Below are 25710 nucleotides of genomic sequence, written 5' to 3' on the forward strand. Positions count from 1 at the left end.
ATTAGCCTATGACTACACCCTGCTCTCTCCCTCTGTCAAATGGCGATGGATTGCTGTGGAGGCGTGTATTTATAAAGTTGAAGTATCGCGAGAACCGAGCCCCGAGATCCGACGACGTCACGATGACGTTCGGCCTCGATTTGGATTCGGAACGGGCGGGAGAGTACCGAGCTGCTCAGCTCGGTACTCGGATACCCAAAGTTCGGGTGGGTTCGGTTCTCGGAGAACCGGACCCGCCCATCTCTAGTCTAAACAGACCACTATGTATTGCCGGCGCACGCTGAATTTAATGTGCCCAGAACGTGCGCCAGTCTCCGCAGATCCACTCACCTCCAAATAGTGTGAGCGCTGCTAATGTCCCCCTACTATGCTCGTTGTCAGGGGTTGCGCGAGCGGGGACCTGCCGGCAAGAGTGTCAGCAAGGAAGGAGAGGCTGAAGTAGCTTCACTCCCCCACCGCGAAAGGAGCTGAGGCTGCAGTGTCCGCGGACCTCTGATCCAAAACCAGGTACCCGGGTCACTGTTTCACTTAATTATTCCTTCAGCTTTTCTCCTTTTTTTTAATACTATTTTAAAGTAGGGCTGCCGGCAGAGGTGCCAAATAAGTGAGCCGGGCTTCACCTACCTTGTGCGGGACCCAGAGTAAGCAGAGCTAAGTCTTACTCACTCCCCTGGGTCTTAGTTCGAGCCCCGCATGCACCATAAAAGGAATAAAAATAAAAACATGAAATTAATCTAAACTAACTGAGTGAAGGCAGGAGCCTTTACTCTAGTGACCATTGCTCCCAGTCACTAAGATAAAACTAAGTTCACAGGAGAGGAGGGGTTAAGTAGGGAAGGAGCGTAGTGATCTACTAGCAGTTAAAGTGACAAGACTCCTAGACCCACTACTACACCCCGATGTCTAGCAGTGTCCCCCAATGGCAGAAAAGAGAAATATGGATTTGTTGTATAGTAATGTTACAAATTCAGATTACCATATATTATAGAAGTCATTTGTTTTAACACTTTACTGTTGCCTATTACGCATTAATAATGGCAACAATTACTTATCTTAACGGGGTCTGCTTTTTTTAGTTACATCACATTGTCCTGGGTATAGACATATAGGCCAATATATCGGTCATATCACTTATATATATCAGATATAATCCTAATCTGCTTTAAGGTTAGATTGCAAGCAGGGCTGCCAAGAGGAATTCAGGGCCCTGGCACAACAAATTCATGGGGCCCCCCTTATAGTCAAGCATGCAAAAAAAAAATTGCGACGCCTCCCGGCGGCGCAAAATTTTCAAGGGGTGTGGTCATGCATTTGGGGGCGTGGCAAAGGCGCCATTGGGGCGTGGCTAACATCAAAATCCCTAGGCTCTCAATTCGATGGATCGTCACATATAACCAAACACTCCTGACTTTCAGGACATCTAGCACCACAAGTGTAGTATAGAAAGAATGCAGTGTGTACACAGAGAGTTCAGTCTTGGCCTGCACCTTACATTGGGCACAACACTCACCAAAAATTTACATTGTCCCTACTAGAATCACAACATTTCACACACTGTGCTGCTCTCTCCTACCTGTTCTTCTCACTTTCTCCACCTGTGGCTTTCTCCACCTGTGGCTGCTGGTTTCTCTAGTTGCGGCTTGTCCGGATCCTGGAATGTTGGAGGACCTATTTGGAAAACAAAATGGCTACATTTAGAAAATTACAGCCAGCCCCGGTGGTAAATCAATAGCACCCACGATAAATAATTAAGCCTTCCTCCAGCCCCAACATTAAAATAATAGTATTCACATTTAATAAATAAACCTATTCCCTTCCTGCAAACAGCAATACCTATTTCCCACAATAATCACTGCCATTTAATAACTCAGTCACATTTAATAAATAGACCTCATTCTCCCTAAACTCACCCCCATATTCAATAGCCCCCAAACCACCCCATCTTAAATTAATAGTCCCCACTATTAAATTGCCCCACCATCACCCTACAAACAAAATAGCGCCCATTAGCCACCACCTACCTCACACACACTACATTGCAACAAGCCCCCTGTGCCATGACACACACACAATACTGTGCCCCTTCATCACAACTACACTGCGCCCTCCATGCTGCTTTCCCCCCTTCTTTTTCACTCTGTGCCTTTTTTTTTTTTAATTAGTGCTTCTCTCCTTTTTTTTTTCTTAATTAGTGCTTCTCTCCCCTTTTTTCCTTAATTAGTGCTTCTCTCCCCCTTTTTTTTTTTAATTAGTGCTTCTCTCCATTTTTTTTTTTTTAATTAGTGCTTCTCTCCCCTTTTTTTTTCACTCTCAGCCTCTCTCCGGTTTTTTTTATTCCCTCTTCTTTATAGTACTGTCCCTTTCTGTTTCCCTCCCCATGCCTCTCCGTTTCTTTACTTACCTTTTCTTAGCTTCTTTCTTTTCTTCTCTTCTGTCTTGGTCTTGTCTGGCACTCCTCACTGACTGTCAGGTGTGACTTGATGACGTCACGCCCGGCAGTCAAGGTGAATGGAGCAGAGAATAGAGGAGGGACGCGGCGCCTATCACGTGAGTATGATTCTTTTTTTCTTTTTTTTTTGCCCAAGCTCCCCCCACCGACAGACCGAATGCCCCCCCCCCCCCCCTCGGAAAAAAATAAATCAAAAATAAATAATCACAAAATAGAAAGGAGAAAAAAAAAAAGCAAGCCCGAGCCTGGGTAAAATGTACCCCCGCCCCCCTCTCAGCAGCCCTGATTGCAAGTAATCATTGTAATGACAAGTGATTAACATGCCGTTCATATAATTTGTATAGTGGTATAATTAACTTGGTAGTTTACCAGCTACATTTGTTTTTTGATAGCGGATAACAGTGTAAAAACAGGCTCTACCACTACAACTGATGAGGCTTGTCATTTTCCCATCAATATTAATTGGGATTAAAGAATGTTAATTGCAGTTACATAAGGACATCCAATTATATAATTAATCAATTTGGTTTCCATTTACTAACATTCCCTTAGACCAGTTTTTGGTATATCATATGGATTGCAATGAATGTTTCTACTGTTTTGTTTTAATTTTTTTCATAAATTAGTAATGAATCCTTCATTGTATTATTTGTTTTAATTGTCTGTGGCCTACTTATATAGATACTGCTAGTAACTGGCACTTGTCAATGCTCTTCGGAGCTGACTAGTAATAATTAAATGTATCCTTTATAAGGGAAGCCATGGGGCCTTGTTTACTCAAGTTTTTTGCCTGAGGAAAAGTTTTGTGACTTTGAAGCGCTTCACAGAATGCATGTTGGCTCAGGTTCTGTATTTCTGCTCAGTTCAGGGCTGCCAAAATTCCCAATGTAATTTATTTTCTGCTAGATGGTATTAGCAACCAGAAATTCCTGATACTACGGATGCAATGATCTGGTCTATTGATGTTTTTCTATCACCCTTTTTGAGATAAAACTGTTACTTTGACCCAACACATGTGGCAATATTAGTGCAATGTTTGTTTAAAACAACCAAACCTAATTACTCCATGTGTGGAGAAGTTCAACGTTTCAGTATTAAATAATGGGATACATAGGAGACTGTACCATTCTTACAATAGAAATAGGGAGACATTCAAAACTGGATGGAGCGTGTTCTGTTGAGAAGATGGAGCATTAATCATTCCGTTCTCACTCAACCTTCCCTGATACAAGTCCACCACACGTCAGTGGTTGCCAGCATAGGCCTATTCACAGCACATTCCATTAGGGTGTACACCCAGCAAAATCTAGAGAGCAAAAGGGTTATACTTATCATGCCACACAGTAGTGCCTCCAGTTCATATTATGCTACACAGTAATACCACCAATTTATTTTATGCTACACAGTACTGCTACCAATTTCATAAATACAAGCATTATTAATAAACACATATTAATAAATCATACGTATGCAGCTCTATTTTCCTATATGTGACTCACCTCTGGTATCTGCACTCCGAGTTAAGACTTCTTCAGTTCTGCAAAGGAACACAGGAGGATGTCCTGCAGCTGGGCATACATAGCAGCTCCATTTTGGTCATCTAGTATGGTTTAGCGGTGTTTTGACAAAAGTGCTGTAGTAAAAAGACTGTGTATGTGCCCCCACTTTTATGCGGCTGTGCATTAGGGTGGTCCTGGGTACACCCAGCACGCCTATGGTTGCCAGATTCCCTGATTTGTCAGAGAAAACTGTGCTCCCGTTTGTAGCGTGGTAAGGGAATTAGGCATTCTAACATTTTCCATGACAATTCGTCCAGTAGGTACATTATTCCATTAACGCTAATATTTAATCATGCTCGACATATGCCCATTTGTTACATGACAAGTGAAACAAGAATATGAAAGCAAAGCCTTATGTAATAATAACATCAGATCATTATTATCATTTAGTAAGTGCTCTTTTTAAATGAGAATTCACATTTGTCACTCCTAACAACTGTTTCAATAATCTCAGCTAATTTACAGTGTTTGGAGAAACAATGTTCCTTATTTGTATACAGGGCGTTGTTTCTTACCACTTTTAAACCAGTACACAGAAAGATGGGTTGGTTTCCTGTACATCTGCTCTTTTCAGATATTTCAACTGTGAAATGATTTTGCAAAATTCAATTTGTAATTCACAATTGTAAACGTTGTATTGTACTGTTGTACTGCTATAGAACACAACTCATAAATCACAGTTTTATGCTACAGTGTAAGTGTAATTTGCATTGCGTACTTTACTTAGTAGTCAACTGCAGGCAAATTGTGTACATTTTCATTATGTATGCTTTAAGCATGTCATATACAATGGAATAAGAACTCCAATGATATTACATATTGATCAGTAGTGGATTTCTTATGAAGTCCTTTCTAAATTTACCTTATTGACAGAAATAATTTCATAGGGAACCAAGTTCTCCCATGGTACATTTTGGGTAATTTCTGAACATGCAAAATGTTGCCATTTTGTTACATTATAGGTCTACTTGCATGTGAAGGACATGGATCTATAATCCAAGATAGTGGGGCTAACAGTTGATGCAACTTCTGATCGGGTCCCTAAGTAAATGTAAGCTGGGCACACTCATACAGCGTGTATTACCTCTACATAGGGATGAGAGATTTAAAGTAGTCATAGATAATTAAGGCAGGTGTAGGGTCACATTTACTGGTGAATTCACTGGTTAGGTTGTGGCTACAGATTCTCTTTTCGCCATGAGGAAGACTAGTTTTTTATGGCTGCTTAAGACGTTTGGGTAATCGAAAGTCACTCTATACTTTAAATGGGACTATTCTGGTCCCAACCAGACACATACGTGATGCACAAATACCCATGTAACAAACACATACTAACACGAAGTGGCACATGTAATAAAGACTCATCTCCCCTAATACTTGTGATTCATTTAAAACATAATTGAGTCTGGAATTAGTTTTCTTTAGAAAATGTATGAAAATTTTGAGTTAATGAAAACTGATCTTAAAGTGATTGTACGCAGAATTTTTTTCAGCCATGTGTATTTCCAGCTATACTCACAATCCCACAACAATAGATACAAAAGTTATTAAGTAACTAACTATATTTTACTACAGCTTCTACAATTTTCTCATGGTCTTTTTTTATGGGAGATGTCTTTTCAGTGTTTGCGATGGTTGTCATAATATAATCCTGTCCATCACACAGATTCAGTTCCTATTGGAGGTATGAATTCTCGTTGCGGGTGCAAGGACACATGACCTCAGAAAGGAGGAAACGCAAACAGTGAGAGTTGGTCTGATCCGTGTCTGGACTCATGTAATGTTTTTTGCAGGCTGAGCCCTGAAAAGGAAGATCACTATGTATGACCTTAAGATATTGTTCTCAAGCCCTGGTTCCAGGTTTATAATGTCTTCCAACAGTCTTGTTCCTGTATTTATAGGGGTATGGTAAATTTTCAGAAAGTTAACCTAACTAAAGTTCCAACTATGGAGCATTTACATGTTCAAAGGACACAGGGCACATTTTCACAATCGTGATCACTGACATATTAGTCCTAAACTCATCAACTGTGGTGTTTAAATACTTCCAGGGGCAAAACGCAATAATCTCTCACAACTCCCTCCCCTCCAGTGTGCCATATAGAGTAGACAAAGACTACAGACATGTAGTCACCACAAATCAAACAATAGCTTCCGTGACATGACAATATAGCCATTACAGTTCAGCACACATTTATGGTGGTGTTGATGTTATGTTGTGCCGAGGAGGGTTAAGGAGACGTTCAGCTATCTAATATATAAATGCTTAGTGGCATCTGTCTGTCTGTGTGTGTGGAAAAAAAAACAACAAGTTGCAGCGCCACCTGCTGGGCAGAGTTATACACTGACCTACTAAATTCTTCGTGTGTGTGGGAAAAAAAATTCAAAAAGGGCTGAAATTTGGTAGGGCTCAAACTCATTTTCGTGAGGTAATTTTACCTCATAAACACACATGTGTAGAGGCGTGCGTTAGTGTGTGTGTGGAAAAAACTATTTTCTCAGAAAGGGCTCATCCAATTGACCTGAAATTTGGTATACTGACATTATTTGGCAAAAAAATTAGAATAGTCAAGTCAGTTAACTTCCATCATCCACCCTTCCCCCCGTGGGAGAGGTAGTAAAGGCTAAATTTACGAGTTGAGGGGTCAAACTCATTTTCGTGAGGTAATTTTACCTCATGAACACACATTAAAAAGGGCGCTTGCGTCGGGAAGTAACGATCTTCCCCTGAGGAGGCCTGGGCTAGGCCCAAATGCATGACAAGAACCTTTGTAACACCTTAAGTAGCTTGATTTGACTAGAATGCATGAGTATCATGCACGGGTTAACTTGTATTTAATACATATCTTACAATTGATATGATTTCAAAGTCACTGTATTACAGTGTTTTATACCAGTTAAAAAACAGCACTTAACGTTAACAGACTCTTAGGATCAATGGGTTGAAAAAGACAAACGCACATCAAGTGCAAGCTTATTTTTATATGGACTAGCTGTATTGATTCAATGGAAAGCAAAACAAAATCCCACCTGTTTATCCTCGTTGTGGGGAACAATTGCTTTGTGTCCTGTCAGTGGCATATGGATTATTCCCCAAACTGATACCGCAGAAATAAATTACATTAATCTTAATTGGAAATATCATTTTGTGCAAGAAAGGCATGCAATCCATTTTGGAATCCAGGTCAGAAAGATAAAGGAAGGTATCAACCCTAGTAGAACAAGTCAGACACAGGATCAACTAGACATAGCCATACGAAAACGGAAATCATCAGGCCATAGGCTAAAGCAAGCACTGAGATTAATCAGAGCTGGACATCGGGACAGAAACCTACAGGGTATGAAAATGTATTATATACCCCCAGAGGATGCTGGGAAGTCATTGTAACTACACTAATAAGGCCAGAGAAGACAGTCACAGGATGGAGACAATACACACAAGAGAATGGCTAGCTATACCTCTGCACCTGCTCCGAAAGCCTAAGGAAGGAATTCCCAATTCATCCTCAAATAGCCCCAAACAGCTCATGTTGTGTGAGGTCTTTCTGTGAGAACAGGGGCTATAATTGCCTGTGCAAGTAGATTCTCACCTGTGTATGATTAAAGAAAGCCTTGAGTCTCACATAGAACCTTCCAAGTGTATTTGGTATGCCAACTCTGTTTAGCATTAGATAAGCACAGATATCAATTTTTGTTTAGTAAAAGCATTTAAGCTATTGCTAGAACCCAGTGTTACTGACTGAACATTATTTTTTAAATAATCTTATGTCGATTGTGACTTTTATTTGCCTGCCAGAGCTTTTAAAGTGATTGGTGGATTAAGCCAAACTTAATTCTACAGCACAATTTTCTGTGTATAGATCTAAGGCGGTTGAGTGACATAATGATTGCTTGGAAAAGACTGTCTCCAATGGAAAACTTATTTATTTTTGCTTTGTATCTTGTCAATGCTTTGTTACCATTAAATAAGTTGTATTACCAATGTTTATAAAGACTCTGGTAAATATTTGGTAACTAGAACAATTTGGAATGATTCTTCACAAATACGGGTTTCCTTTAGCTGGTAAATTTTCACTATCACTGCATTGACTTGCAGAGATTTTATAATTCTGATTTTAACCGGGGATTCATAAACCTATTTACTTTCAAGCGTCAATTTGAAAACCGTACCTCATGAGGCCCCATCATATTGCACTGCATCAGTATCAACAGTAACACTATTGTTATTTATTTTCAACTACCTAAGTAAATTTTATATTGTTTTTTTCATCAATACATATAGGGCCTGAGTCATTAAGGAGAGCAAAGCATAAAAAAGGAGTATCATTTGCACCTGGGCAAAACCATGTTGCATTGGAGGGGGAGGTAAATTTAAAATGTGGGTACAGATTTATAGTTGGAGTAGGGCATGTCCTAGATCAACATTAAATTTCAGTGTAATAATAAAGTTAAGCATTTGTGTGTTAGATGAAAAAACAGCCAGTATTTAACTTATCCGCAAAATAATAAACTAATTTGCACCCCTTGCATTGAAACATGGTTTGTCCCAGAGAACATTTACTCCTTTTTTGCCTTAATGACTCAGGCCCATAGGGACTACTTTTGTACCAAGTATCTTAAAAACAAAGGCAATTAAACAGGGAATAAAAGGTGGAACACTTAAAACATTTTTTTCTTTTGTAATTCTTTCCTTAGCTACTTTCACACAAGTAATTAAAAAAATGAAAAGTAAAGCCATAGGTAGGCGATCCATTTCCTTTGTGACATTTGAATGTTGTATAAAGGTGATAATGGAGGAACCCTTCTAACCACAGGGCTGTGTGCAGAGCATTATTTGAAGACCGAAGAACGGACTGCAGGACTCTTCTTACAATTACTGCAAATTAATCTTCAACGTAGAGAAAAAAAAAAAGTAAAACAAAATAAATCAACCAATTGGTGATCTCTCCTTTCATGGTACTCAGGCGGAAGGAACATCAGTGGAAGAGAACACAATATATATTAACTTTTCTCGACAGACCCAAAGAGTTCATAAAACATGGTCATTGCATGTAGAAAGCAATTCCAGATGGCTGCAATTTAGATGAGCTCTGTCTCCCACATAATCATCTGCTCACACACATAAAATCAGTTAAGGTTTTGTGAAGGCAGTAATAACATTACAACATGGCACAGAGTAGTGTCATTACACCAAGGACCAGATTGTTTAGAAGATCTAATACTATCTCAGCTGCTAGACCCAGAGGAGCAGATTAAATTAGCTTTCCCGTCTGTGATTACACGCGGCTGCATGATACCGCAACATCGTAGATTTCTGTGCACACACCATAGGGTTGCAAACGGAAATCTGCGATGTTGTGGTACCATAATGTCACAATACACGTGCAGCCGCATGTAATCACGGACAAGCTAATTGAATATTGAATTCACCTGCCATTGTTATGAACGGGCATTGCCATCTTGGTTCCATCGTTGGTGATCTCTACATCAAGGGTACACAAGTCCTCTGTTTCCAGCAGCAAGCAGGATACTAAAGTGAGGCACCAGGCTAGTCACAGATCTGCCAGGTTGGCAGTTAATCACAAGAGTGCCTAGGCAGCACAAAAGTCTTCTCCACAAGCACAAGAGGATGGAGGATCAGTTATGATAAATGAAAGCAGCTGACTAGTTTAAGGTTTCTACAGTGATTGGTTCTTGTTTCAGGTCTCCACCTTCCGCTGTATCTCCTCTTTTCAGCCAAGACCCACCACGCGGTGCCGCACAGAAATGACCTTCATCAAGGACTGCTTTAATAATGGTGCCTGATAATGCTGCCGGTGAGGAACAGAACTTTTTGTTAGAATGCACACGATATACTTCTATGATTAGTATGCACATCGGATTGAAAGCAAGGGGAATACTGAGACTTGTCAGCAGGGTAAGAGTGGATAACATCCAGGAAGTATGAATATGCTGTTATGTAAGAATCTGACAATCTCAATTAGTTTTTCCCTTTCATTGGACCAGTCTTAAAGATTAGTGGCCACTTCAACTATGTACTGAGTTACCTCCTGTACTGACAATCGCTCTTCTTTTGCTACTGGGACTTAACAGGTAACAGTCTGAAACAAGATGTCAAATTTGTTTCAATTTTGTAATAAATTTACTTTTATGAATGAATAACAAAGTATTTTATAATAAAAAAAGAAGAAAAAAAAAGATCTTGAGTGGAGCTGGGAGATCTTAAGTAAATAATAGGCGATTGGGTGGTGTACTATTTTCTTGCGCCAAGGTTACGTGTATATTCTACAAGGATAATAAGACATATAGGGTAGGTCACCCTTTCTCGAGCAGGCACCAGATAAGAGAATACCCAATATTGTACAAAGGCGATAAAGTGTTTTACTTGGCGTGATTGGTAATGCACATGAAGGGTGTATTATGTATAATACACTATGTCTCTTTACTGCAAAACTGGAACAATGCTTAGAATAAATGTTTATCTTTTTTGAAGGTCAGAATTTACTATATAATACCCCCTTCTATGGAGAGAGCCAAACTATAGCCAGATTCTGACTATATGTAGGTGGCATGACTGCCATATGCAGAACATGGATCCTTACCAAAGTATTACTATTGGTAAGATGCATTTTTAAAGTGGACAACCCCTTTAAAACAAACAGAATTACTTTTTACATCAAGACTTAATTAGTTAATAGAGTCCTACTTTTATTTTACAGGTAGGACTGTTTTTTTGAAGAAAAAAAAAAAGAAGCAAAAACCAAGGGATCATAATGAAGTTGCATATTAATTGTGAGAACAAATCAGAATATTTTATTTTAATGTCTGTATTAAAGACAGTAGTAGTTCAAGAAGTATATTAAGAAAATGGTCAACTGGGTAAATGTAGTAGATTTCATAATTTTGTCCTAAGCTATACTGAAAAGCACAAATTTAACTACATATCTAACAAAGTATTATAGGCATACCGAGTAGGGATGTGCACTGGCCACTTTTCGCCTTTTGGGTTCTGATTACCTTCAGGTTTTGGGTTCTAATGGGTTTTGTCAAAACACCCCCCTCAAGTTTTGGGTTCTGATTTTTTTTTTTAAAAAAAGCATAAAAACTGCTAAAATCCAGATTTTTGGGTTTTTTCACTCCTACGCTATTATTAACCTCAATAACATTAATTTCCACTCATTTCCAGTCTATTCTGAACACCTCACAATATTGTTTTTAGGCAAAAAGGTTGCACCGAGGTAGCTGGATGACTAAGCTAAGCGACACAAGTGGGCGGCACAAACACGTGGCCCATCTAGGAGTGGCACTGCAGTGGCAGACAGGATGGCAGTTTGAAAAACTAGGCCCCATAGAGCACATAATGCCAAAAAAAGAGGTGCAAGATGGAATTGTCCTTGGGCCCTCCCACCCATCCTTATGTTGGGGAAATAGGACATGCACACTTTAACAAACCAATCATTTCAGCGACAGGGCCTACCAAACTACTGTGCCTGAAATGATTGGTTCGTTTGGGCCCCCACACAAAAAAAGCAATTCATCTCTCCCTGTACAAATTAGTGGCACTATATAAATAGCTGCTGCTGCTGATGATGATGAAGTGTATTATAGAAGAAACAACTAACCATACACATACTAAAGGTCTCAGGGGTAAATGCTTTTCTCCATCTGCTCCCAGCAACAAAGCAGGGGCTGAGGTGCCAATGTATTTTGTGCAAATTTAACCTCTCTGAAATTCAATAAGAGAGCACCTTTATCTTGTCATACCATGATCTCTTATGAAATACGTTTAGTTGTCCTGTATTGCAAGTGAGGTTTAGTTGTGTTTACGTTCCGATTATTTCTGGTATTTGTGATGTACAATAGTTAACTAACGCTCTGGAATATCCTTGTGTGGAAGAGGTAGAAAAATACAGAGAGAGACAGACATACAGAGGCGGGGTCGAAACGCGTCAGCTAACACAGATCCGCCCACTTGACAAGCGGTGTTACACGAGCCGGAGGAGAGTGATCGAGCTAGCGGTGTTTGCCCGGGATGTTTACTAACTACACGCTGACTTCTCACTTATGTCCGGTACGAGTCCATCGATTGTTTTAAGCTGGGATTTTGTATGAAGGAAATGTTTTTATGTTGTAATTTTATATGTTGTGGAATAAATCCTGAGGATAATACGCCAGGTTCTCGTTCTGCTTTTCTCCCTTTTTATATGTTATGATCGGGAAATCATTGGAGAGAATAGCTTGGTGTGATACTTATATCGATATCTACAAGTTAACTCATTTCCCATTACGTAAGAGCTCCAGTTCTGTTTACCTAACACGTGTGGTGGTGATTAGAGTAATCAATAGTCTACACACGGTGTATTTTGGTAGTTCTGGACATAGGAGTTCAATAAATAGTTGATTTGAAGTTTAATTATTGACCAACTTTATCTATCTTTTCAATTTTCCATCTATCTACTGATGTGGATATACCGCAAAAGACAGGAAGGTCTCGCTACACGATATCTGTTTTGACGAACTCCATTTGAGAATATTTGACTATTGGACATATGAGAAGTGTCTTTGTCTGAGGACAATCGTGGACTATATCTATGCTGGACTTGCTGTATGCGCCTTATGTACCTTTATTTGTATAAACTGTTTGATTGAATGTGGTGGCATTCCTTGAGGTAATTAGGCAGCTGAAGCCGGGAGCGCTGGTTTGGATCACTGTTTTTGAATACAGTGTGTTCTGCAAACACATTAACTTGAAGGCAGAAGCAAATGGTCCTTTCTCACTAGGGCCAGATGGAATTGGGAAGGTTGAGCATTTATCCACCTCTTTCTTTGCCAAGTAGAACATTGTGTTTTAGAACATTGTGTTTCTAGACACATGCTTTGTGGTCAGCTCTGCCAGTACAACATTCTTCTGCAACACCAGCCAGTACATGAGTGCAAGGGTCCATCTGCCACTACTGAAAGAGTTAGGAAAAATAGCCTCCCCCACCCGCCGGCAGCAGCCTCTTCTGTATTTTAGACTATTTTCAGATACTGATGCCTTCTGCCCTTGACATATGCCACTGGCCTTCCGAACCCTTCCCAACATGATGCCAGTGTGCAGACTTTTCAAAGTGTTGAATACTTTTAACACTTCATTTTCCACAAAGCCCTTCTGATACCAAATAATATTCTGTATTTCTAAAATATAATACGCTATGTATTTATTACATCTGTATGAAATAATAACATAAAATGACTGCTTGCTATTTTAATTTTGCACTAAAATGTCTTATTAAACAAGCCTGCTATTTTTTTCCCACTGCAAAAACTTAGAAAATAAGAGAAACAAAGTAATATATTAATATTGGCTTCAGTTAATGCAAAATATTCATTTTAATGTTTTTTACTTTATCATTATGTTTTTTTTGTTTTTTTTAGTGAATTTAAGATGATCGAGGGAGTACTTATATGTATTTTTTTTTCCTAGACACCTTCTTCATTCCAATATATAATAGCGTAATTATTCTATAGAAATCAAAATTGCCCCATATTTTGTTAAGCAGAGGAAGCTAGCATGTTATTGGTTGTTGCTTCCCACTGTGTGACTCAGGAATGTACCCCAAAAGACAACAGGGGGTGACAGATACAAATAGGACAGACATGCTTCAGTATGCTAGCATTTGAGTTCTTACCTCTCCAATGCCCGAGTGAATAATATGAATCCGGACCTCGCGAGATCCGACGGCGGGATGATGACATTTTGCCTCGTTCTGAGTTTTGCGTCGGGCGGGAATCCCCGAACAGTGCTCGGATCGGCACTGTTCGGATTTCGGAAATCCAAGCCCGCTCATCCCTTATACCAAGTACTGCAAATCCCAGATTTTCAATGTACTATTCTGCAGACTCCAGCACATGGGTAGGGACAAACGAGGTAAAATATTACAGAGAGGGCTCAGATTTATTCATTGGCCAAATTTAGCCACAAAGGCCTGCATCTCGATGGCATTTTCTACAGTACAAGCAGAAATCTTGCTACAAGTATACTTTTTTGTATGTGCTTCTGGCAAGAACATTTTAATGGAAATATATTGAAAAAAAGTGTAACCATCATTTATAAAGCCTATAATATGGTTCTGTAACCCATAACAAATAATCCGATATTTTCTTTAATTGTGAAAACTGTACCACAAAATCTGATTGGCGACAATGTATTTATTACAGCACATCTACCAGATAAAAATGCCCCTGTATGAGTGACAGTACATTTCATGCACTGTCATTTAGACAGAATGTCATTTTGTAGACCACCTTACAATCCTAACTAGGATTTGCTGCAACAGTGAGAATGACAGTCAAGATCTGAAAATGTCCTATACAGTGTTGTCCCACAATTCATTACCGTCTATGGGGAGAATTCAATTCTAATGAAAAATCCACGCGAAATGCCTCCACGAGACACCTCGCACAGATTTTTTTTTTTTTTTTTTCCCAGAAATAAAACTTATTTTGGTTTGTGATCCAAGCGGTGCAAGCAAAAATGAGTGCTATTTTAGTAGCCATAAAAAGGCACAGTCGCAATGTTCAGAGGAACATCGCGGCCAACTGAATCTGCCGCTATGCGTTTCAAATATGGCATCAAATAATTTACACACTTTGTCAAGTCTGACTTTTTTTTTACTACTTATCTTATTGCAATGGTGCGATTTTCATATATTATATAATTTAATTTTGTAAACCAAACAAATCTAGTAACGCCATTAGATTATTTAATAAAAGAATTGTGCAGAAACCTCTTTAGTGTTTCCATATCAGATTTTGTTTTGCCGATATAGCAGTAGGACGTATTGGAAGAAATATTCCACATACACTCGGAGAACTTGAGAGATATAAAATTGTGACTGTATATCAAGACCAGATTCACTTTTGATAATAGGAATTATTACAGAAAGAATCAGGAGTGTAATAAAAACTTTAACATAACTCCAATACACAATACAAAACAATTGAGTGCATATACAATATAGTTGTAGAGGTATTAAAAAATTGTCCCAATCAGGCAGCTGATGCTGCAAACCCAGAACCATAAGGCAGCAGTTGTTTCTTTGACAGCAATTCCTCTTCGAGAGCTGTAATCTCCAGGGATAGGACGACAAAGGAGAAAGTTTAGGGGCATAGGCTGGCATGTGTGTGCCACTGCAGGTGGCGCACAGGCTGGCATGTGCGCACACATGCTGGTGTGGCACAGGCTGTGTGTATGAGCATGCTGAGGGGGGCATAGGCTGTGTGATGTAGAATATTTGGGGTAATTACATGATAGCCATTGTATGATGCTGTGTTACCTGTAACATGCATCACTACCATCCCTAAAAAATTCTGAGTGATTCACAAATTCATTATAAAATAGCTGCTCCTCACATTTGGAGAAACTGATCTGCACACATGTAAATGACAACCAGGAAACAGTCCAAAGTCAGATAAAAGAGAAAAAAAAAAAAAAAGAGAATATTTATTATCCATATAAAAAGTGCCAAAATATTCACCAACATCGTATTCTATTCCAACTTGCTCATTCCTGGACAATAAACCGCAATAACTAACCACATTGTCTTGCACGAGTATACTGTTCATATGTTTCCACAATATCCAGAGTCCCTTGAAACTGGAAAAGTGGGATTCCTGTTAGCAGTTGTCCAAATGTCCAGATTCATGTACGTATGGAAAGGATTGAACCTTGAAGAGTATTCCTGCTTGCACATCATGGAGGGACTTCCAATGTGATCGGAATGGGGAGTAGATCCGCTGACAGGACAGTAACCAAACACATCATTCTGCGGTGCCCAGATAGAACCAAACAGTCCTGACATGGGGGATAAACTTCTAGTACTGGAGAGGTAAGGCTGCAATGAACACAATCACCACATAAATGACAGAAAACATTGACATCCAATACTCGCAGCTCTAGAAAGAGGAGCATTGGAAGGCTGGTGCTGGCTTTGTAAACTAGTCAATAAAAACATCTCTACAGTACAACTCTTACTTATAACAACATTTGGATACTGATTTATGGCCATTGTTAACACAAGATTGAGTAATAGCTCTTGAAGTATCAAATTAAAAACAAAGGAAATAATAAAGAACTTGTGCAGTTCACAGGGGCCTGTGAGCTGATTAGTACTCAAAGTTCCCAGGTGACACTGGAGATTAATTTGGGTCATGCCAACGGTGTTTATTGAAAGCTGCTACTACTGGTTTTTATCATGGTGAATCGTGGCTTATACTAACAAATTACAGATATTGCCTAGTAGAGACTTTTGTACTAGAATCCTCATGGACCCCCTTCTAGCGAGCCTTCCCGTCTAGCGAGCCCTTCCCCCCCCCTCTAGCGAGCCCTTCCTGTCTGCCCTGAAGCCACTTGAAGGTCACAATTCATGGAAAAATAGACTAACTGACACACATGCTCCCTGTGGACACCAGTTTAATAAATGTTCCTCATACATTTGAGCAATACCTACATTTCTTTTGCACTGTAGTTTCTTATAGTAGCAATCCCATAAAAAAAAATATTAGTTTTGTGTTTGTTTTAAACATAAATCACTGTAGTGGGCAGTAGTACATTAGTAAATACCAACATTCTTCTATTTTTTTTTTCTCTTCAGGCTGCTATTAATGATTTCAGATCCTGGCCTGTCATTGCAACCACAGTCACATGGTAGATGATGGTATATTGAGCAGAGGGGTTTTGGATGGCCCCTCCTAGTTCTGTCTGCACTGTACCATCCTCCCTCTCTCCCCTGATCACATGACATCCTGAGCGCTGTAAGCCTCTGTAGCAGGCTGTCTGCCATTTTTGTTTGCACTTCAGAGAGATTTTGAAAAGGAGATAATGATTTGTAGGACAGCTAAGAAAATTTACTATCTGAAGCATGCTTAAAAAGGTACTTAAATTGCTATTAAAAATAACTTTTTTTGGGGATTGCTGCGTTATCCTACGAATAAAATCTATTTGTTAGCAATATAAGTAACAAATTTATTTTGTAATTTTCCCTTCATATGTTATTCTTCTACATGCCTGGATTTTATATTATACACATATATATAAATTTAAGAAATTTCACTGTGAAAAACAATTTATATGCTCAATTTATCTTACTCTTCTTCAATATTCAAAACATTTACTCACAGAATTACTGACATAACCAGCTGGTTCCCAGGAACTTGGCATGGTAGGAGCTGGCGGAGGGGGTGGTGGTGGTGCTGGAGGGTTCATCTCCCAAGTAGACTGACATTGGTCAACGAAAGGCGGATTTTGTACTTCAGAACATGAGAAACCATTGTGGAAGTTCATGTTTTCTGCAATAAAGGAGAACATGAGTGTTTCTACAGATACATTTTTTTTTTCCCATTTTCAATCACTGACTATTCAATGTAAACACTGAGCTCTAGTCATTGGTTAGCTTAGGAGTTAATTAAAGGTCAGTAGACACTTCACATCTACAGACCCAGCACCCATAAGGCCTCTGCTGCAGCACACAGACTCCTTCTCAAACTGTAGATGTGACGGTGGGGAGGTGAGCATACGCTTTGTGGAACCCACTGCGGAACAGGAGCAACTTCAGCCAGCGGTGCAAATGCATGCATTCCCATAGGGACTTTCACAATGTTGAGGGGTAATTTTAGCAGCATTTTTAGCACTACTTAAAGTTGCAATCCCATTAAAAAAGAGTGCAATTTTTATTTTATTTTTTTAAAACATAAATCACTCTTTTACCTGAAAGACAACACTTTGTGCTGTTCCATTTTTCCATGTTTTTTCCTTAAAGCAGTTATTAGTGATTTACAGTTTGCTAGGGGTCGTACAATTACAATGGCACATGACATTTCACTGGTGAGGCTTTGGAATACCTCCTCTTCTAAGGATGTATATTCATAGCACAATCCCTCCACCCTTCATCTGCCATTATGTAACCACTGACTCAGAAACTAAACTATACTCTCCTGGTGAATGAGCTGGAGAGCTAAGAATCAAAGGAGATCCAGATGATACTTTGTCTTGCAATCCTATACATGTCCACCATAAAGTGATTTAGCAAAGGGAAGACTGAGTAATAGGAGGAATTCATGGAAAATGAATCATGTTACAAAACATACAACCCTCGCAGTTTAGCATATAAGCAACAAAGGCGGCATACATGCCATACATCCCACATGTGGGACTAGACCTATAGGCAGCTAAGGACACTTAAAACACAGTAAAAAATTAAATAAAATTGGTTTACAGCAGAGTCACATGAAACATGCTGCTGTCCAGTGCTTTAAATGTTTGATAGGAAACGTTTTCAGCTGTCCCTAAGAGGCATTATTTAGACTGCTTTTTTTTGTAAAAGGTTGGGCATATAATGCATTTTGTTTGAGTGTATCACTTTAGGCTATAAAGAGCTTTGGCGGTGCTTCCACACTGCATTTTAAATGCTGCCTTAAATATACACATGGCACCTCCCATAACAGTACAAGAAAAAGTGTGTCTTGAATAGTAAAGTTGTTAAAGTCAAAAAGACAAAATAATCAAAGTTCAGTAATGGAGAACTCTGGAAAATAACGCGTTTAGGGCACTAAGACAATAAAAATGATTTTGAGTCATAATAGGCTATTAAAAGTATAATAAAAGTATAAAACGATAACAAGCAATGAAGAATTGCATGATAAAGCAATAAAATTAAACTAAACTAAGACTAGATAATCTCCATACAAAGATTATATTGTAGTACAGCATCAGATGTGCAGTTACAAGGATAATAAAGACTTTTATGACATGGATCTATGGGCCAATCATCTTTTGAAAGTGGGACACACCAGAAGTAAGGCATACTGAAATTTTTTCTGTGACGGAGGTGATATTTGCTCATTTTATGGCCCTCAAAAATGAAAACAAATTGAAGTGTCACTCAAGACATAATGGCGGCTAGGGAATTGGGGCATTATGATTCAGGTCTGTCATGTTTGTTTGCAGGTCACAAGTGTATACACTATTTATACTACAAACAGGACTAAGAAATCTAAGAAAAACTATCACAATATAGAATACATTAATGTACTAAAGATTCAATTCTTTATGATACATACTACAATCTTACGGCAATGTATTGCTGACCGTCATCGGTGTGATAGGGAAGAAGGACAGCAAGGTTTATATTTTATCAAACATGTCAACATCAGATGAATAAGAGGTTTGATAGACTTCCTTAACCATTAATTCTTAACGTAAACTATTAACGAGAGTAGTATGAAGTAGAGTAGTGTAGTGATTCTCTACAAATGGATGTTATTGTCTAGTACCTTTAATAAAAAAAAACAAAAAAGGACCCCATCTACAGTAGTCCTTAAGTAATGCCATGGATATCACGCCTCACTAAAAAGCTTGGTCATTTTATTTTCAGCCAGCGCAGGGTACTAATGAGTGACAAGATTGACAAGCAATTAAGAGGCATCCCATTGGTATACGCTCATGAGGTAAAGGAAGAATACAGGAGGAGCATCACTGCTGGGTGCGATTTAAGAATAAAACATTACTTAAAATTAGATCGCACTTTTTACAGCTTAAAAGCTGTGATTTACAGAAAAGTGGAAGCAGAAAGATATAAACCTGCAATTACTCCCCTTCTGCATTTCTGCATATGGAGGCTAATTCAGATTTCAGCAAATGGTTATGTAAAACACCAACCAAGCCAATCCCAGACAAAACTAAGAACCTGTTTTACAACAGATTATCGCCTTACTTTTACTTTGTTACAACATAACCAACATGCTCTCAAACAAAGTCTCAGGATCCGACGGCAGAATAAAACTAAACCACATGAAAGACATCTGGCAAATCGCTGTAGTGGAATATATTCTGCAAGCTTAGTTCTGCTTCTTAAATGAGGAAGACGTCAGTTTCATTTCTCTATTCCAGCACTTCTTAAATGACACTTGTTGTTATTAATAAACTGTTTTTTTGTTGTGCTATTAGCTGGTCTGTATGATACAGAGCTTATACACACCCTTATATACTATAGTTTTCTAGGGCAAGATTGCACAGAAGCTAACAGTTTGCTTTTCTATCTTAATCAGAATGGATGTACTTTTTTTTATTTATTTTTATATTTTTTATTTTTACACAAGGCATTTATTGCAATGCAATTACTAAGATTAAAATGTGTATGGAAATATATACATTTGCATGTGTTGTTTTGCATATATTAACACTAAACGCACTTTAAAAAAAAAATAGCAAGCAATACATTTACACTTGTAATCATTAACACCCTGCAATCTATTCCAGTATACTCCATGACCTTATCGTTTTTACCTTCAGTATAAGAGTTAAAGTCATTTAACTCCAGTGAACCATACATGCCAGAGAACTGCCCGTCACATGTTGAATTCCAATTGATGTAGCTGGAACAAAAAACACAATAGAAACATCCTTTACATACAAAGCCACTTGTACACTATCTACATTCAAAAACATAAACCACAACACATCTATCTGGTATTTTTATACTGCTGTTTGGAGTGTGAGTATATATGAAACCTTTCTTTTTTTTTAAAACTTTTCCATAGTACTTGTCCTTAAAGTTATAACGCAACACAGATTTGATGCCTAAAGCCACAATTTCAGTGTATGTGCAACGTTGGGTGTGGGGTATCCTCAGCGGTTTACAAACAAATACATATTTCACAAGGTACCTCTTTCTTTGGCCTTCGATGCTTATCTGTATTACATTGATTCAAAAGTTCCAACTGCGTAAAGACGACTATTGTCGGGAGTGAACTGGACAAGAGTGAACACAACACATACCTATTCTGCACAGGTGGGGGATCCTGCGTTACACAGGTCACTGTGTTCTCAAGATTATAGTTGAGATCATTTGTTAAACACACAGGCTGGGCCGGCCATACATCTTCCTGTGGATATAGACCTAAAGAAACATTGTTAATTAACAGTCAGTGTCAGCGCAACATGACAAGCCAGGAATCAGTAATAAGCTTACAACACTTTGCAGTATATCATATATAGGCCTGCTTTATTTCCATATGAATTAGCACTATTATGCAAGTAATAGGCATGTCTGACAATTTCCCATACCAAAGTAAAATATAAATTCCAGTGATTTTGATATCTGGTTCAAAATGATTAGAATATTCTGAACTTTATACAAATAAAACAAGGTATCTTACGTTTTTAATTACATTTGCACGGCTACTTGTACAGCTCAGCAGTTTTACCTTTGTTTTTTTCAGCATCTGATATCTCTGAAAAAGGTGAAGAAAAGATGTCTGGGTAATGGCAGATGGAGTTTGTATCTGAACTGCAATGAGAAACATATTAAACTGGCAGGCAGCCCTTCAGTACATGTGCTTTTTAGGTCCAAAGAAACGGACACAAGACGTTTGTGATCTTCATTTAAAATGGACAACTAAAATACAGATGGTTTTCCAATTCAAAAGGTTCAGAAAAAGCTGTAAATATTAGGGGATAATCTTCCCCACGCACAATAGAGGTCTATAAGGAAACTGCAGGGAAACACCCAGATGCAGTTGGATGTGTTTTCATTAGTCACTATGTAAATCACAGCCAAACCTATAATATTTAAATGCTGCATTGTTACTGAACATAACGCTGCACAGCCTTTGGAGTAGAGTTCAAAAACTAGTAAATTAAAGGGGATGTGCCCCCAAGAAAGGCTCCAAAACCATTGACACCCATGCACAATTCTTTAATTAGCAAAGACTTATGCGAGGTACAATAAAATGGCACTTTGACATATACCCCAGCAAGACAGAGTAGACCCCAGCAACACCTAGTTCAAGGCTATATATAAAAGGGATGACTCCACTCAAAAATACTTAAAGTACACTGACATCTCCATTTTGCTATTCTTAAAATAATTCTGTTTCTAAGCAGAATCTAACAAGACCCAAATCAAGGCAATATATAAGGGATAATACTTCATTCAAAATGCACTGTCTCACTTTAGTCTCAACAGCAAATAATACTGTGACTCTTACCATTATCTATATGGTGCCTTGATGTCAATTCGCTGCTGTGTTTATATCAAGGTAATGAACTATTTAGTTAAATAGGGATCAAGCAGTAACTGTGGAGCATCTGGGGAAAAAATTGCACACTTCTTTCCAGAAGTTCTGAATAAAAAGAGAGTTCTGTATAAAAGGGAAGTCCCAGTAAATGTGTTCAAATGTTCCTCTTTGGCCACATTTTCATTAATACAGCATCACGTTTCCAATGGGGAGAGGACTGGGAAATCTGATTTGGATTGTAATGAAAATGTTCCAGCTGAATGAAGCAGAATCTCAGGAATGTTATACCGAGCGCAAATCTCCTCGAAACTATGACTCATTTAATAGGTTTGGTGTTGTATACGATACACCCTTTAGATGTTCTGGCACAAAATAAATGATAAGACTTGGTGGAAATAGACAATGGGGTCATAGAAGATGGAGAACAAGATAGATCATGAAAGATATACCTTTAAGATTTCTGAATTCAAAGGGTGTTTTTCTATACTCGCTTCTTTCAGCTCAGCCTTTCAGTGTTTACTCAGTGTCTGGGGGAGAGTGCCAATATGTGGCATCGTTACATTGGGCCAGAATATTAGCATCTTAGAATATTTATCTACTGGTGACCTAACTAACAAAACACACACTGCCAAAGACTGGGTAATGATGGTTTGGTTAGTGTGTGTTTTGTTAGTTTTCTAATCAAAGCTAAAAATCTGAATTTTAATTGTGACATTTTAAATTAGTGAAATAAAAAGTGCGTGAAAAAGGTATAACATTATGGGTAAACATACATTTTTGCAGCTGCAATTCAGCCTAATATAACTTCCTTTTTTTCTACACTTTTAACTCAGCAAAGGTTGCTAAGCTCTTTATTATTTTGGAAGTCAAAGGAGGTCAGGGGGGATAGGCCATAGATCTTACTGGATGGTTTTCTGGTAGGTTTCATATGCAAGGACTTGGGTCAGCATTTCTGTTGCCTTAGGAATGCAGCTTGTGGCCATTTATAAAGGCAGCACAGCCTCAAGCTGTACACCTGTGCATTCCTGAACCAGCATCTGCTTGCCCTCTAATCTCTTCCTACCCCTGGGCTTCCTGCATTGTATGGACCCAATAACTGGGCATAGCACAGTCCTGGCAGAATGCAAGTAGCTTCCTCTGAAATTGCCCTGACACGGTACACAGTAATATACCCGAGGAGCAGAGGAAGGGCACAGAGGTCCCTTCTGAATGACGCATATATGCAGCCAGTGCCTGCTCCAGGTCAGTGCTCCCACCTACCTTGGGCTTTCCCTATCCTAACTCCATTTTTCCCTCCAGATTGGTGTCACCATCTGTTTGTGTCTACAACTGTCTGCCCACCAGTGTGGCCGTCTGTTTCTCTTTCTGTATGTCTACACCTCTCTCTGTCCCCTTATATGCTTCAGGGCACGGAAACATATTGGGAGACATTGGTACACATACAGAATTAAAGAGACAGACTGAAAAACAGCGTGGTGCAAATTAACTGTGGTTTCCAAGTTCACTACTAAGTACTCCCCGTCGCCTCTGCCCCTGGAGTTTTAATAGGAGGATTATTGGATGCTATTTACACACTGCAACTTGCCATCTATTACTCTGCTTATCATTTCTGGAATTAAAAAATAAAGGGCCTTGTATCAGATTGCTCATAGTACTATTGGATGATTATTGTTGATATACATTTACATTTCATCAAAACTATGCAATTGTGACCCACATATATAACAGAAAACAGCTTTTTTTTTGCAGAACATTTATAAAAGCTACATAGCTTTCATTGTTTCTTGCAGCTATTTTATATATATATATTTATATAAAATCATGTCCGATATGTGTTTTTGTTAAATAAATTACATGTCATATTAGCATTGTGTTGGTTTTTATATGTATTCTTTGACCAATTACAGCACTGCATTTTGTCTAGTTTAGTTTACAAAGACTGAGAAAGAAAGGCACAGACACACAATAGAGACAGATGCACAAACACGAGAAAGGGGGGCACATTCATTTTTGAGGGGGGGGGGGGGGCTTGACACCCTGGACTGATCGGGCCATCTCTTGCCTAAAAGAGGCAGCCCAGCAGTGAAGAGGCAACGACAGGCAGCCTGACAGCCACTCGTAATCAGTCCGATGCATTCAAATTTGCTCCACACGGTCTCTGTGTAACGGCCGGGAGCACTTAATGAGGAAACACTCATCTCACTCCACTTTCTCAGGAGTAGGGGGAATGCTGAACTATGGGTAACGGATACAGAGAAGCATCAATATAAGAGGTAGGCATGATACAGCATTAATTCACAGCATAATATGGGTGAAGTTAATACAGGGGCCATATGGTCAAGAAAATATGTTTGCATCTGTCCCTCTCCTGCCCTGGATGGCGCTCACTTGTATGTTCTCTTTTTTGTATGGTAGTTATAATACTCCACCCACTGGTGTGCAACTACTACTTGCATTAGCTCCACCTGCCGTTGTTGTGTTTCCACCTACGACTGGATATTGCATTTTCTCCACTTTCCACCAATGTAGTTAGGGCGTATGTGCTAACCCTGCCGCCTACTTTGTGTTGTACTGACCCCTCTTATGGTGGTCGCAAGGACGCTCCCTTTACTGCACAGTGGTCGCAAGGATGCTCCCTTTACTGCACAGTGGTCGGAAGGATGTATTCTGTATTGTATATCTATATTTTATTTTTAATTTTTTTATTTAGTAGCACATACCCACAAGCATAGCCCAGACTAATCCGAATCCAAAGACAATAAAAATTAAGGCAATACATAGGGGATGCAACAAATGTAGTTAATTAGCAAATAACTATTGTAGACTCTAAAATGCTGATTTGTATCACTTGGCAACATATACTCCAGCATAGCCCTGACCAAGGCAATGTATATAGTAGAACCCCAAGACCACCCAAATGCACGCTGACAATTCTTTGATTAAAAAATAATTTTACAGGACACACTAACAATGGTACTGTGTGTAACTTCATGAAATATGACATAATCCCCAGCACACCTATGACCAAGCAGAATCCAAATATATCCAAATCAAGACTGCTGAGCGCATCATATTATATTTAGTGCTAGTACAGTCTACAAGCTTGTTTTGCTTTTGACAATAAAAGTTGGAACCAGTATAATTTTTAATTCCAGTTGAAATAAAGGTATGAAATACTCAATAATATATCATTGCTCGTCTTCTCTCAGGCATGCTCCCGGGTAGATCTGAACATCTAGGTATTCATAGGGTGGAACGTCGGACCTCTATTTAGATTGGTAGCCTGCATGCTTATTTTACAGTAATTTCAAGGAGGATGAATTTTTGAAAAATCATTTCCAGGTAGTATAACCCTATTAATATTTCCTGTCTGAAAACGGAGTCTGTGGGTGAATCTGTATAACTCCACAGAGAGAGGACAGTAGACCATACCAAATTAGGGAGGTTGGCAGGATAAATATGTGCTGCACATGACAATATGTGGGAAAAGGGGATTACCATCAATTAATTAAGTTCCACTTCTAAAGTGTTCCATGAAGCTGGAGGAAAATTTCTACATCAAATCCCTCTACAGCTATCCTATAAAAAGTCTTCCCTAAGAGGCAGGAATGCTAGTGTCCGATAAACAGAAAATCACAGTAAATT

General features: G+C 38.8%; 1 protein-coding gene and 1 long non-coding RNA gene across 5 annotated transcripts in view; one reads left to right on the forward strand and one right to left on the reverse strand.

Moving 5' to 3' along the window:
- The first annotated feature begins 252 nt into the window (after positions 1-252).
- Positions 253-13238, forward strand: LOC142140709 (uncharacterized). 2 transcript variants are annotated; one of them, XR_012688557.1, is made up of 4 exons: positions 253-507; positions 9712-9824; positions 10728-10800; positions 11872-13238. It is a non-coding gene; the product is annotated as an uncharacterized LOC142140709 (long non-coding RNA). The 2 variants fall into 2 exon arrangements; XR_012688556.1 differs by lacking the exon at positions 11872-13238 and having other exon boundaries at positions 10728-10802.
- A 1700-nt stretch (positions 13239-14938) lies between these two features.
- The window catches only part of TMEM131L (transmembrane 131 like), a 96240-nt gene continuing 85468 nt past the window's right edge, over positions 14939-25710 (reverse strand). For all 3 annotated transcript variants that reach the window (XM_075198542.1, XM_075198532.1, XM_075198551.1), the window contains exons 31-35: positions 21253-21335; positions 20825-20945; positions 20333-20421; positions 17168-17337; positions 14939-15884 (exon numbers count right to left, since the gene is read on the reverse strand). In XM_075198542.1, coding sequence (XP_075054643.1) covers positions 15612-15884; positions 17168-17337; positions 20333-20421; positions 20825-20945; positions 21253-21335 — 736 coding nt within the window. In that variant the 3' untranslated portion in view covers positions 14939-15611. The remainder of the gene's footprint in view (positions 15885-17167; positions 17338-20332; positions 20422-20824; positions 20946-21252; positions 21336-25710) is intronic.

Source organism: Mixophyes fleayi, chromosome 1 (assembly GCF_038048845.1).
Source record: "Mixophyes fleayi isolate aMixFle1 chromosome 1, aMixFle1.hap1, whole genome shotgun sequence".
Taxonomy (NCBI): domain Eukaryota; kingdom Metazoa; phylum Chordata; class Amphibia; order Anura; family Limnodynastidae; genus Mixophyes; species Mixophyes fleayi.